The 13,422-nt window shown below is 40.5% G+C and overlaps 1 protein-coding gene across 8 annotated transcripts in view; it reads right to left on the reverse strand.

Annotated features, from left to right (window-relative positions):
• Positions 1–13,422, reverse strand: part of YAP1 (Yes1 associated transcriptional regulator) — a 132,749-nt gene that overhangs the window by 20,638 nt on the left and 98,689 nt on the right. For 2 of the 8 annotated variants that reach the window (XM_055422878.2, XM_055422877.2), the window contains exons 5-6: positions 3,850–4,031; positions 1,076–1,123 (exon numbers count right to left, since the gene is read on the reverse strand). In XM_055422878.2, the coding sequence (XP_055278853.2) occupies positions 1,076–1,123; positions 3,850–4,031 (230 nt within the window). Of the gene's footprint in view, positions 1–1,075; positions 1,124–3,837; positions 4,032–13,422 lie in introns of all 8 variants that reach the window. The other 6 variants (XM_055422876.2, XM_055422875.2, XM_055422882.2 and 3 more) reach the window with 3 other exon arrangements.

Raw genomic sequence — 13,422 nt, forward strand, 5'->3', positions numbered from 1 at the left:
TTAAAGATCCAATACTACAGTGCTTTTCCCAGTCAAATGTGAAATTAGCAGCCCTCATTATAAGAATGTCTGCACTGCTTTAGCAAAGATGATGTTCACGGATTATTCCCTTACTTGATTTCTTGATTAAAGGAAGCATTTATGAGAGAGATAAAGAATAGAGATTTTCCTCTCACAAAGTTAACTGGTCTCTGTGAGGATTCTATCTAGTATAGTTTCTAGACAGACAAGTTAACAGAATCTAACGTGAGTGGAGTTCTGACAATTCCCACTTCCACAGTTCATTCCAACACAATGCGCCTGTCAGCCTAGTGCAGAAAAGCTACAGAGAATAAAATGAGGTGTTTGATGGTTGCTTCTGCCCATCTGAAAAAAGTGCAATAATCCCTCAGCTCCTAATTCCTCCATAATCGGTGAACCCTAAACACAGAGATCTCTTTGGTTTTAAGAATGCGATTCTCTTCATGAGTCAGACAAGTGCCTATGTTATAGAAGGAAAAAGTGGCCACAACCTTTGCATCTAAATAAGATATCTTCACAAGCAGTGTTTCTTTGGGTTCACTAGGGAGAAATGCTGATAAAAGCCAAAAAAGAAACCCAAAAGAGTACTCAGGTAGAGCCCTGTTCACTCCTCTCTTCTAGTGATTTTGATATTCTTTCTTTGGAATGTCCACTAGAAAAAACTTCTCCTTTCCTAGTTACATTCTAATAAGATTTCCTAAAGTAAATAATCGGTGCCACCTTTGTTACTATTCAAATGTTTAACTCCTATAAGTCACTGTAAGCACTACTGTGGGCTACACAAATAAAACCAGACACACTCAAGGCTGACGGGATGCACACACTCCATATCAAATGTGGCGGCTGCGGGGAGAGGCCTCCATGGAGTCACAAGGACTACTGTTGTGGGAGCAGCAGTGTCAGCTTTCTGGGAACAGCAGTGTTAAATTAAGTAGCTTGGTAGGAAGAGGCCTCAAAGTTATTCTTCAGTGAGGACAGGCCCCCGGAGCACAAGTTTTTCTCTTTCCTAATAGAATATCTGTTTTCAATGCTAAAACATCAGACAAGAGCCTACCTGACATTTTGGAGAATTGGCTGTGCTGGGATTGATATTCCGCATTGCCTAAGAGTGAAAAATAAGATGGATAAAAATTACTTTAAGCCACATGGTTTGGCTGTGTAGGCTGACTTACAAATTCCATCCAGACATATCACCATAGCACAGAATTCCCAAGCTAGCTCAAGAAGAAGCAGACTGAGGGAGACAGGAGCCAATGGAGTCACCACGGAACAAACGGAAGCCTCAGCAGTGCTCACAGCGTTGAGGACAGGACAGTGAGACTTTAGGTGTCAGGACTCAAACACAATCTGATATTGGTCAGGTAGGTTCTTTACTTCTGAGTATTAGAGGAAGCAGGAAAAATATAATTTGATGTTTCAGTGATAAGAGAAACTGTCAATGGAAGAAGTTCACAGGAAGCCAAAAGACTTAAACTGAATTTATACTGACTGCTAAAAATAAAGGCCTTAAACAATGCCCATTAGTGTGAGATTAAAGCAGGTTGCTCACTTCAGCAGAAGAAGAGACAACACAGTAGGCAGTAAAGAGACAAAGAAGTCACCTGTAAAGGAAGCCATTCTGTCCGGGGCCGTCACCCAGAGTAAGAGTGGGAATAAGGCTTAGGAAAATTCTTTAGAAGAAAGAATTTCATAAGCAGCAGCATTCTGCCCACTGGGTGGAAGGGGATGGGAGACAGCTGATCTATGCAACAAAATGACGAATTTTAACCTTTATTAATAGCTTTCTTGGTTTTGATGGTCTTCAATTCATATGTGAGATTATGTTTACTTAAACTGCCTAGTACTCAGTAACAACAAAAAGAAAAGCAAGCAATGAAAACAGACTGCGTAAAACGTACCCTGAAGTTACTTTACTTCTTCCAATGGCTATATAGTTATATTCTCGACGGTGCTACCTTGTTCCGGTGATAAACTTTTATTTAAATGAAAAGTATCTTTCCTTTATAGTAATATGTTAAAAGTCTGTCAGAGGTATAGTAAACTTATTAACGTGCTTCCTTTCTTAAATGCAGATGAGGAAATACTTCTTTCAAGACCACTTCATGACACCATATACTGGCATTATCTCTCTCATTCACTTTTGGGGCCAACCACACCAGATTATACTGGCAGGTTACTGACAGCTCAGTTTACAAGTGTGGCGGTCTGGAATTCTCATGGCTCAGTTTAATTCTTGGCTACCAGTTCTTCAAACCCCAAATCAGAGTTCAATCACTATATCAAGTTCATCTATTTTCATTAACACTCAGGTGACACTATTAAAATATAACCTTCATGAGGAAAACAGTACCTTGTAAAATGTCTACATCCTGGCAACAAAAATGTAGCATATAATGATATTTGTAATGCCTATTCTTAGTATGCTATGATTTAGGGACGGGGGGAGTAGTATAGACACATGTATTTCATGTTTGTAAATAAAGAGAATGTCGGGGGCGGGGATGGGGGAAGTATAAGAAATTGTTAGCTATTTACATCCAGAAAAGAGAACTGGAGAAATGGAAAAGGAGATTTTATTTTCACCTACACCTTTCACACACTTTCAAAATCACATTGTCCTTTTATTACCCAAAATACTTATATAAAAAATTTAAAATATACTAAGATCATACCCCCAACATCTAAACTTTAGATTTTATCACTCTGAAATTTGAGATGAGGGATTGTATTCTTATAGCACATAAAAACCAGTATTTCTGAAAGAAAACAGAAATGGCCCTAAAGGTTTCCAGCTCTCTAATGTTAGAACCTACCCTTCCCACTGTGACAAAAACCACAAGCAGGTAATTTTAAGGCACTTGGGGATCTTCTAAACTTGGGATAGCCTATGTTACATTTTAAATAGAACACATCTTAGATTCAGCAATAGTGAAACATATCTGTCATTTGAGAGGTATCATACTGGTGTCTTCTCCTAGATAAATAATTTATTTAAAGTAAAAGATGTTTCTCCCCAAGTGATATTCCAGAGTTTCTCCCTTAGTGAAATCTTCAGATATTAAATAGTCTGCAATTCCCTGAACAGACATACCTCGTTTTATTGCACTTCACAGACACTGCATTTTTTTTTTAAACACATTGAAACACTTTGTGGCAACCCTGTGACTAGCAAGTCTATCAGAGCCATTTTTCTAAAAGCAATTGCTCACTTCATGCCTCGGTGTCACATTTTGGTAATTCTCACAATATTTTGGCCTTTTTCATTTTTTATTTATAACACTGATCCGTGATGTTACTACTGCAAAAAGATGACTCACTGAAAGCTCAGATGATGGCTAGCCTTTTTTTCAGCAGTTAAGTATTTAAAAATTAAGTACTTTTAAAAAATGTACACTGTTAAGACACACTTAATAGACTATAGTATGGTTTAAACATTAACGTCTATATGCACCAGCAAACCAAAAATTTCATGTGATTCACTTTACTGTAATACTCGCTTTACTGTGGTCGTCGGGAACTGACGGGCAATATCTCCGAGGTATGCCTGTAAATTTGAGGAAAAGCACCTTTGCTTCCTTTGACTTCTGCTTGACTGCGGTGAACACGGCCCAAACGCCTCTGTGTGACACAGGTTTACAAGTGACAGCCCACCTGCTCAGAGGCCAGCAAAGAAACTAAGACGAGGACAGAGCTGGACAGGATGTTTCTGTGTCACTCTAGTTTTAGAGAAACAACGTTCCTAATAGATGCCAAAATGAAACACACCCACTTCACGCAGGAAAACAAAGCCCCAAGAGTGGAAGGCTGGTCTCTAACCTGGGGCCTCACCTGCCGAAGCAGTTCTTGCTGCTTCAGTCGCAGTCTTTCTTTCTCCATCTGCAACTGCTGCAGCCGCATCTGTTGCTGCTGGTTGGAACTGCCACCACCCAGGACTCCTCCCTGCGGGCTCTGGGGGGCCAGCGGGGGTGGCTGTTTCACTGGAGCACTTTGACTGATTCTCTGGTTCATGGCTGAAAGGAAACAGAAGATCTGTTCTAAAAAACCAGCAAAGAAAAAGGATCTCCAGTTATTCACAAGCATGATGGGGATATTCAACATAGCCTCTTCTGTAGTAAGACCAGAAGTAACCTAAAAACCCACCAATAGTACAAAGGGCACACCAGTTTATTATTATTACAGACATCCTTGTCATTAGTGAATATGCAAGGTGGCCGTGAGACGAAAGAAACAAGCAGCAGCTCTAACAGGAGATGCCATGGAGCAGTCTAAGGGACATGAAGTTAAAGGCACAGGAAGAGCAAGAAGAGGCAGAGGAGGACTGTACTGATATGTTACATGCACATCCTGAGAATCTGAACTGAAGGACAGCTAAGAAGCAATTAACACCTGTTGGCTCTGTAGCTGGGGAACTGGGTGACTAAAGAACTGACGTTCAAGAGAGACATCTTTTGTAACTTTTCAAGTTTGAATAATGTGAATGCACTGCTTATTGTAAAATATATGTCCAATTAAGAGAAAGCAATCTAAGCAGTAAAGTTCAAGATTCAGTTTACTTCAGTCGCTCAGTCGTGTCCAACTCTTTGCGACCCCATGAATAGCAGTTCTCCAGGCCTCCCTGTCCATCACCAAATCCCTGAGTTCACTCAAACTCATGTCCATCGAGTCGGTGATGCCATCCAGCCATCTCATCCTGTTGTCCCCTTCTCCTCCTGCCCCCAATCCCTCCCAGCATCAGGGTCTTTTCCAATGAGTCAACTCTTCCCATGAAGTGGCCAAAGTATTGGAGTTTCAGCTTTAGCATCAGTCCTTCCAATGAACACCCAGGACTGATCTCCTTTAGGATGGACTAGTTGGACCTCCTTGCAGTCCAAGGGACTCTCAAGAGTCTTCTCCAGCACCACAGTTCAAAAGCGTCAATTTTTCGGCGCTCAGCTTTCTTCACAGTCCAACTCTCACATCCATACATGACCATGGGAAAAACCACAGCCTTGACTAGACGGACCTTGGTTGGCAAAGTAATGTCTCTGCTTTTTAATATGCTATCTAGGTTGCTCATAACTTTCCTTCCAAGGAGTAAGTGTCTTTTAATTTCATGGCTGCAATCAGCATCTGCAGTGATTTTGGAGCCCCCCAAAATAAAGTCAGCCACTGTTTCCCCATCTATTTGCCATGAAGTGATGGGACCAGATGCCATGATCCTAGTTTTCTGAATGTTGAGCTTTAAGCCAACTTTTTCACTCTCCTCTTTTACTTTCATCAAGAGGCTTTTTAGTTCCTCTTCACTGTCTGCCATAAGGGTGGTGTCATCTGCTTATCTGAGGTTATTGATATTTCTCCCAGCAATCTTGATTCCAGCTTGTGCTTCCTCCCGGCCAGCGTTTCTCATGATGTACTCTGCATATAAGTTAAATAAGCAGGGTGACAATATACTAGCTTTGATGTACTCCTTTTTCTATTTGGAACCAGTCTGTTGTTCCATGTCCAGTTCTAACTGTTGCTTCCTGACCTGCATACAGGTTTCTCAAGAGGCAGATCAGGTGGTCTGGCATTCCCATCTCTTTCAGAATGTTCCACAGTTTATTATGATTCACACAGTCAAAGGCTTTGGCATAGTGAATAAAGCAGAAATAGATGTTTTTCTGGAACTCTCTTGCTTTTTCAATGATCCAGCGGATATTGGCAATTTGATCTCTGGTGCCTCTGCCTTTTCTAAAACCAGCTTGAATATCTGGAAGTTCACGGTTCACATATTGCTGAAGCCTGGCTTGGAGAATTTTGAGCATGACTTTACTTACGTGTGAGGTGAGTGCAATTGTGCAGTAGTTTGCAATTATTAATCTTTAAATATAATGCTAACTAACAAATCAAGCAGATTAGATGCAAGCTCCAAATAAAGCCTACATCTGGATGGCACAGATTGGTCTCATTCAACAGCACTGTACCCCCCACACAGCCAAGGTAGTCAGTTATTTTTTTAGTTGAACCTGTAATACACCATTTGACAATTAGAAACATATTGGATTCTTACACTAGTGAATTTCCATCACTGATACAACATTGATCAAACTATGGATTGTGTTAGCCTCAGTAAGCAGATGTAAAGTTTTATTATGTGAAAATGGCAATAAGAATGATATATTACCTTTTCAGACATCTATTCAACTTTTTAAGGTGAAATTTCAGATCACTGTTTAATACATACTGACACTTGAAGAAATGATACTAATCTTTTAAAACCTTTTGCAGAGAACAGCAAAGAAGGAAACTTCACAATGCTTTTGCAACCAGCATATCCCTAATACCTTACGAAGACATTAAAACAAAGAAAAATCATAGATGGCTCTCTCATCAACCTTGCTACCAAAATGTGAAATGATCCACTGACAGTGCTCATGACTTACTAGATCCCGGCCACAAAGCAAACTCTTTGTGATGATCTTCACATGTCCTCTGTTGTACCATAGGTACAGCTCTTGGAGGCTACTTGAACAAACCTCTCAGCCTTTCCCAGAGTCTGCCATATACATTAACAATAATCTTCTTTCAGGGCACTGCCCTTGGGACTTTGTCTACTGACATTTCTCACCTGACTGTAATTTTTTATTTACAAATTTGTATCTTCTCTTCCCAGATGGCACTAGTGGTAAAGAACCCTCCTGCCAATGCAGGAGACATAAGAGACATGGGTTCAGTCCCTGGGTCAGGAAGATCTTCTGGAGGAGGGAACGGCAACCCACTCCGGGATTCTTGTCTGGAGAATCCCATGGAAGGAAGCCTGGCGGGCTACAGTCCACAGGGTCACAAGCAGTCGGACATGACTGAAGCTGACTGAGCACACACACATCTTCTCTCAGACAAGTGCCTCGGGAGTGGGGACAGAATCCCAACCATGCATGTATTCTCAGTGCCTAGTCCAGCAGCTTGGCATAAAATCTGTGTTGGTAAAAAACACTGAAATGATTCTAAGTCCTTTCATTATTCACTGAGGCAGAAATTTAACTTTATAAAAGATATGGCAATATAGAAACCCTACCAATTTCCCCAGGCTTCCCTGGTGGCTCAGAGGTTAAAGCGTCTGCCTCCAATGCGGGAGACCCGGGTTCGATCCCTGGGTTGGGAAGATACCCTGGAGAAGGAAATGGTAACCCACTCCAGTATTCTTGCCTGGAGAATCCCATGGACGGAGAAGCCTGGTAGGCTACAGCCCACGGGGTCGCAAAGAGTCAGATACGACTGAGCAACGGAACGGAACGGAACCAATTTCCCCATAGACTACCAACTCTTCTATGTGGCAGTATAACATTGATTGAAACCAAGGGTATTAGAAAAAAGGAAAATGACAGACCAATCCTCTCTGAGAATGTCTTAGTTCAATTCAACCTACTGAGATATTAATATAAGGTGATAACATTTTTGTTCTTACTTTCCCCCTCTATTTTTCCTGTATTTCTTCTTCTAACTTAAAAAAAAATTGGCCATGCCAGATGGCATGTGGGATCTTAGTTCGACACCCTGACCAGAGACTGAACCCATGCCTCCTGCTTTGGAAGCACGGGGTCGTAACCACTGGACTGCCAGGGAAGTCTCTTTTTCTACCTTCTTCAGTTGAACTCACTTAACTTAAATCTTTTCTTAGAACATTTAAGTCAATAAATTTACCTTTAAGGATTGCTTTTCTGGCATGTCACACATTTGAAATTGTACATATAATTCATGATTGTTCTATTTCAAAGATCTGCAATTTATATTTTGATTTCCATTTAACTCCTGAGTTATTTAAGAGTACAGTTTTATACTCTTAACCATATATTTAAAATTTTGAAAAAATAACTGCCACAGAGAAGCAGAAAAAAATATTATGAATCCTCATGTAGTCATCACCCAGGTTACCAATGATCAGTTCAGTTCAGTTGCTCAGTTGTGTCCAACTCTTTGAGACCCCATGAATCACAGCACGCCGGCCTCCCTGTCCATCACCAACTCCCGGAGTACACTCAAACTCATGTCCACAGAGTCGGTGATGCCATCCAGCCATCTCATTCTCTGTCGTCCCCGTCTCCTCCAGCCCCCAATCCCTCTCAGCATCAGAGTCTTTTCCAGTGAGTCAACTCTTCGCATGAGGTGATCAACACATAACCAATTCTGTTTTACATCTGTTCTGACTTTTCCCTCAATTACTTTCAAGCAAATAATATAACCGTCTGTATCATGTGGGAGTTTTACTTAGATTCTTAGATTTTATAACTATTTTCTGCCTAGTGCTGAAAAACTTAGTTCTAATAACATTAATATGTCATACATATTAATATGTATACATATACAATTATTTCAAAATATCATTATGACTGAATATTAAAGTTATGATGAACAAAATGATAATTAAAAGGTTTGAATTCTTTGTTATTTTTTTCTGTCCTTAAGATATTTCATTAAGTATATCCAGCCAAATCAGCTTACGTGTTACCTGAAATAATTCTTCTTTATGTGACTCAGCCACCAACTCAATACTGGTACACTTGTGACGCTGTGCTTTTGAATTTTATACACTTGCTTCACTTACGACCCACCACCACCCGGCCCCAGCCATTTAAAAACACGAGCCAACACAGGTACAGCAGGGTGCTGTACAGTACACTGGGGCAGTGTGTTGGCAGCACACTCTCAATATTTAACTCCACTCTGCCTTTCTGATAATAATACCCTTGAGACTACGCCAAAGGAGCATTAGAGCTTTCCTCCCATTTTCTTTTAAAAATAACATTCAACTCATTTCCTATTAGGTACCACAGTTTTAATTATAATCTGTATGTTTTAGTAACTGGTGGGGCAAGCCATATTTTTTTGAAGCCAACTTTTGATTATTGGGATCTAATTTTATTGCTTTGTGGTTAAAATAACCTGGTCTTTACACTGCTTTGTGAAATCTGTGACTGATACGTGGTCAGTCCCTACTTCTGTCCTAGGCCAGGGCCGGTCAGCTGCACTGTGCCTTTCCCTATCGGGCCTGCTTCACGCATCTCCTTCTATGCTCTCAACACTCTGAGTTCCTGATATCCCGACAAGACGACTGGCCCCAGCCCTGCCTGTGCTCCCTGTTCCTTGTGTGGTTTCATTTTCTGACCAACAGAGACGTTTTTCTTTTAAATTTATGAATCGATTTAAGTATTTTTGGTTATTTCTTTTTAATGTTCTGTCTGACAGAGCAGAGAAGGGATGTCCAAAACACATGACTCGCTGCTTTGTATTCTTCAAAGCCTTATTAATCTTTCACACGGCAAAAGAGCCACATTTATGAAATGTCTTTACAAAGAATAAATGGCTGGTACCTTAATAATTATGGTTTACAGTTGGTATTTTACAGGGGAACGGACAAAAAAGCCAGACACTTAATAGCTAAGATTTGCTCCATTGGTGGCTCAGATGGTAAAGAATCTGCCTGTAGTACAGAAGACCTAGGTTCGTTTCCTGGGTTGGGAAGATCCCCTGGAGGAGGGCATGGCAACCCACCCCGGTATTCTTGCCTGGAGAATCCCCACGGACAGAGGAACCTGGTGGGCCACAGTCCATGGGGTCGCAAAGAGTCAGACATGACTGAGTGACTGAGCACAGCACACCAACCTCATTAATCCAATTGCCTGTATCTACCTGTCACCAACATTATTAGATTCACAACTGACAGGTATCATAGTATGATATAAAAATTATTGCCTTTAGACTCAAACAAACCACGATTAGAGTTAGGCACATCAGTTTCCTCAACTCTACCTTGGGGATGGATCACTGTGGGTGTGTGCGCTCCGTCACTCAGTTGTGTCCAACTCTGCAATCCCATGGACTGTATTCACCAGGCTCCTCCATCAATGAAATTTGCAAAGCAAGAACACTGGAATGGGTTGCCATTCCTCCTTTAGGGATCTTCCTGACAGGGATCGAACCTGTGTCTCCTACATTGGCAGGAGGATTCTCTACCACTGAGCCAGATGGACGCCATTGTGGGGCTTATAAGTAAAATGTAAAGCATCCATTATATTCCTGGAAGACAATATGTGCTTCAAAAATGTTAGCCTCCTCCCTTCTCCAAACAGTTCTTTCTAAAACTTGAACATTACTAATTTTTCAGATAATCAGCAGGGGCCACAGGACTGGAAAAGGTCAGTTTTCATTCCAATCCCTAAGAAAGGCAAAGCCAAAGAATGTTCAAACTACCACACAATTGCACTCATCTCACAAACTAGCAAAGTAATGCTCAAATTTCTCTAAGCCAGGCTTCAACAGTACGTGAACTGTGAACTTCCAGATGTTCAAGCTGGATTAAGAAAACACAGAGGAACCAGAGATTAAATTGCAAACATCCACTGGATCATACAAAAAGCAGGAGTGTTCCAGAAAAACATCTATTTCTGCTTTATTGACTATGCCAAAGCCTTTGACTGTGTGGATCACAACAAACTGGAAAATTCTTAAAGAGATGGGAATACCAGACCACCTGACCTGCCTCCTGAGAAACCTGTATGCAGGTCAAGAAGCAACAGTTAGAACTGGACATGGAACAACAAACTGGTCCCAAATAGGAAAAGGAGTACATCAAGGCTGTATATTGTCTCCCTGCTTATTTAACTTATATGCAGAGTACATCATGAGGAACACTGGGCTGGAAGAAGCACAAGCTGGAATCAAGATTGCCGGGAGAAATATCAATAACCTCAGATATGCAGATGACACCACCCTTACGGCAGAAAGTGAAGATGAACTAAAGAATTTCTTGATGAAAGTCAAAGAGGAGAATGAAAAAGCTGGCTTAAAATTCAACATTCAAAATACTAAGATCATAGCATCCGGTCCCATCACTTCATGACAAACAGATGGGGAAGCAGTGGAAACAGTGACAGACTTTATTTTTGGGGCTCCAAAATCACAATTAAAAGACGCTTGCTCCTTGGAAGAAAACCTGGACAGAATACTAAAAAGCAGAGACATTACTTAGCTGACAAATGTCCATCCAGTCAAAGCTGTGGTTTTTCCAGTAGTCACGTATGGATGTGAGAGTTGGACCATAAAGAAATCTGAGCGCAGAAGAACTGATGCTTTTGAACTGTGGTGTTGGAAGAGACTCTTGAGAGTCCCTTGGACTGCAAGGAGATCAAACCCGTCAATCTTAAAGGAAAACAGTCCTGAATATTCATCAGGAGTGAGGCTGAAGCTCCAATACTCTGGTCACCTGATGTGAATAACTGACTTTTCCAATAAGACCCTGATGTTGAGAAAGACTGAATGAAGGTAGAAGGAAAGGGGATGACAGAGGATGAGATGACTGGATGGTATCACCAACCTGATGGACATGAGTTTGAGGAAGCTCCAGGAGATGGTGATGGACAGGGAATCCTGGTGTGCTGCAGTCCATGGGGTCACAAATAGTCAGACACGACTGAGCGACTGAACTGACATATAAACACCTTGGCTTGAATTTCCATACCTTCTCTTCCCCCATCCCTTCTCTCCCCCCATCCCTCCACTCCATCATGCTTGTCACTGTTTCTAAGTATTTTATGATTCACAAAGATATGCATATTTATCTTTTCCTACAAGGTCTAAACAGGAAAAAAATAGGTGGTGGAGTTTGAGCCTTAGATCAACCTCCTTAGGGATCCTTCTCTTCTGGTGAAAATGCTCTTGGCGTTCCCAAAGGGCACTCAACATATTTTCTGAAAGAGATGTTTCCATATATTATGCTTTATCAGTTTTGAAAATATGAGTTAAATATGAATTGGGGGACTGATCTGAGTATCTATCATGTATGGTGAACCTCTCACCATCTGAGGTTTAGAGCAAAAAACTACTGGGAAAAATGTTTTCCATTCTAAGTAGTTAAATAAATTAAAAAAAAAAAAAAAAACCTGCTAGAGCATAACCCCTAAGTAAGTTGAAAAGTGTTGAAATGATAAAGCATGACTGATTTCAAAACAGATTCTAGAGTTATTAAGAAACATTTTTAACAAAAAAAAGCTTTGAACTTTCCACATTGCGTTTTTATTAAGTAATATTGCATATAACAAGTTAATGTAAATATATATTCTTGTGAAAACTAGCTGGACAATAACAATATTGTATGAAAATAAACATAACTATCCAGTTTCTCAGAATTAGATGCCATCAGCAGCAATCAGTAATGACAGCGACCACTGCTGATGGCACACTGAACTGGTTGGGAAGGTTGTTTTCAAACCTAAGCCGACTGCTAAAAACCACAGAAAGGAAAAAATAGGGTATCAAAAGACGGAGTTAAAAACTCCATAAAATTAGAAAGAAATCTGCACAAAATATGCAACAGATATAGTTTCTCTGGCTAATAATGGTTGTTTACTTAAATGTTGTTTGTTAACTGTGGATACAAGCAGTCCTACAAGTTTCTGTACTAAGAGTTCACTTAAATGACCAATTCAAACAACCTTGTTTATCCACTGAAGCTGGGATTTCTTCTCCTCAGAAGCATCCCGTTCTTTACCTTCTGACCATCTCAAGCATTTCAACAAAGCACAGAGCAGCGCACCCACATGGGGTGCACCAGAGACCTCACAAGCAGGCAAGAAACAAAACAGGCTTTGTTTCATGGGGGAAGGGAGCAGGGCAGTTAAAAAAAAGAAAAGAACTGCTTTACCAACTTCTTCCCCTAAGTGATCAACCACCAAAATCCAAATGTTTCCAGTGTTAACAAAATTTCTAAAAGGTAAAGAGAAAATAAGTCCCTAAAACAGGACAGATTTTTAAAAATATGCTATATTTAAAAATTCAGAGTCTGCTGCCTAATAGTAACTTGAAAGTTACTATTTCATAACTTGAACAAATCAGTCAGAAACAAATCAGTCCTGACAGCTTTACGATAGCAAATTATACAATCAGCAATTATTGAAGAAAAAGAAAAAGACCACCTTCTCAAAGGAGATCCTTCACAAAGGAAGTCGTCACCATGGGTTCTTTCCAAATGTCATTCTAAACATCTGAGTTTTCAAACTTCAGACAAATTTTAGGTTTGCATAATTGGTATCTTCAATTGTGTAATATTACAAATACTTGAGAGCTAGTAATCAACTGTAGACTTTGATAATAAAGTCTATCCCAGTAATGTCATTAAGTGTAAATTTAAACTTAGAAACATTTTTTGGAACTTTTAAAACATTCAGCTCAGTTCAGTCGCTCAGTCGTGTCCGACTCTTTGTGACCCCATGAATAGCAGCATGCCAGGCCTCCTTGTCCATCACCAACTCCCAGAGCTCATCCAAACTCATGTGCATTGAGTCAGTGATGCCATCCAGCCATCTCATTCTCTGTCGTCCCCTTCTCCTCCTGCCCCCAATCCCTCCCAGCATCAGGGTCTTTTCCAGTGAGTCAACTCTTCGCATGAGG

This window comes from Moschus berezovskii, chromosome 14 (assembly GCF_049115385.1).
Source record: "Moschus berezovskii isolate FMDL1 chromosome 14, NW_MosBer_1.0, whole genome shotgun sequence".
Taxonomy (NCBI): Eukaryota; Metazoa; Chordata; class Mammalia; order Artiodactyla; family Moschidae; genus Moschus; species Moschus berezovskii.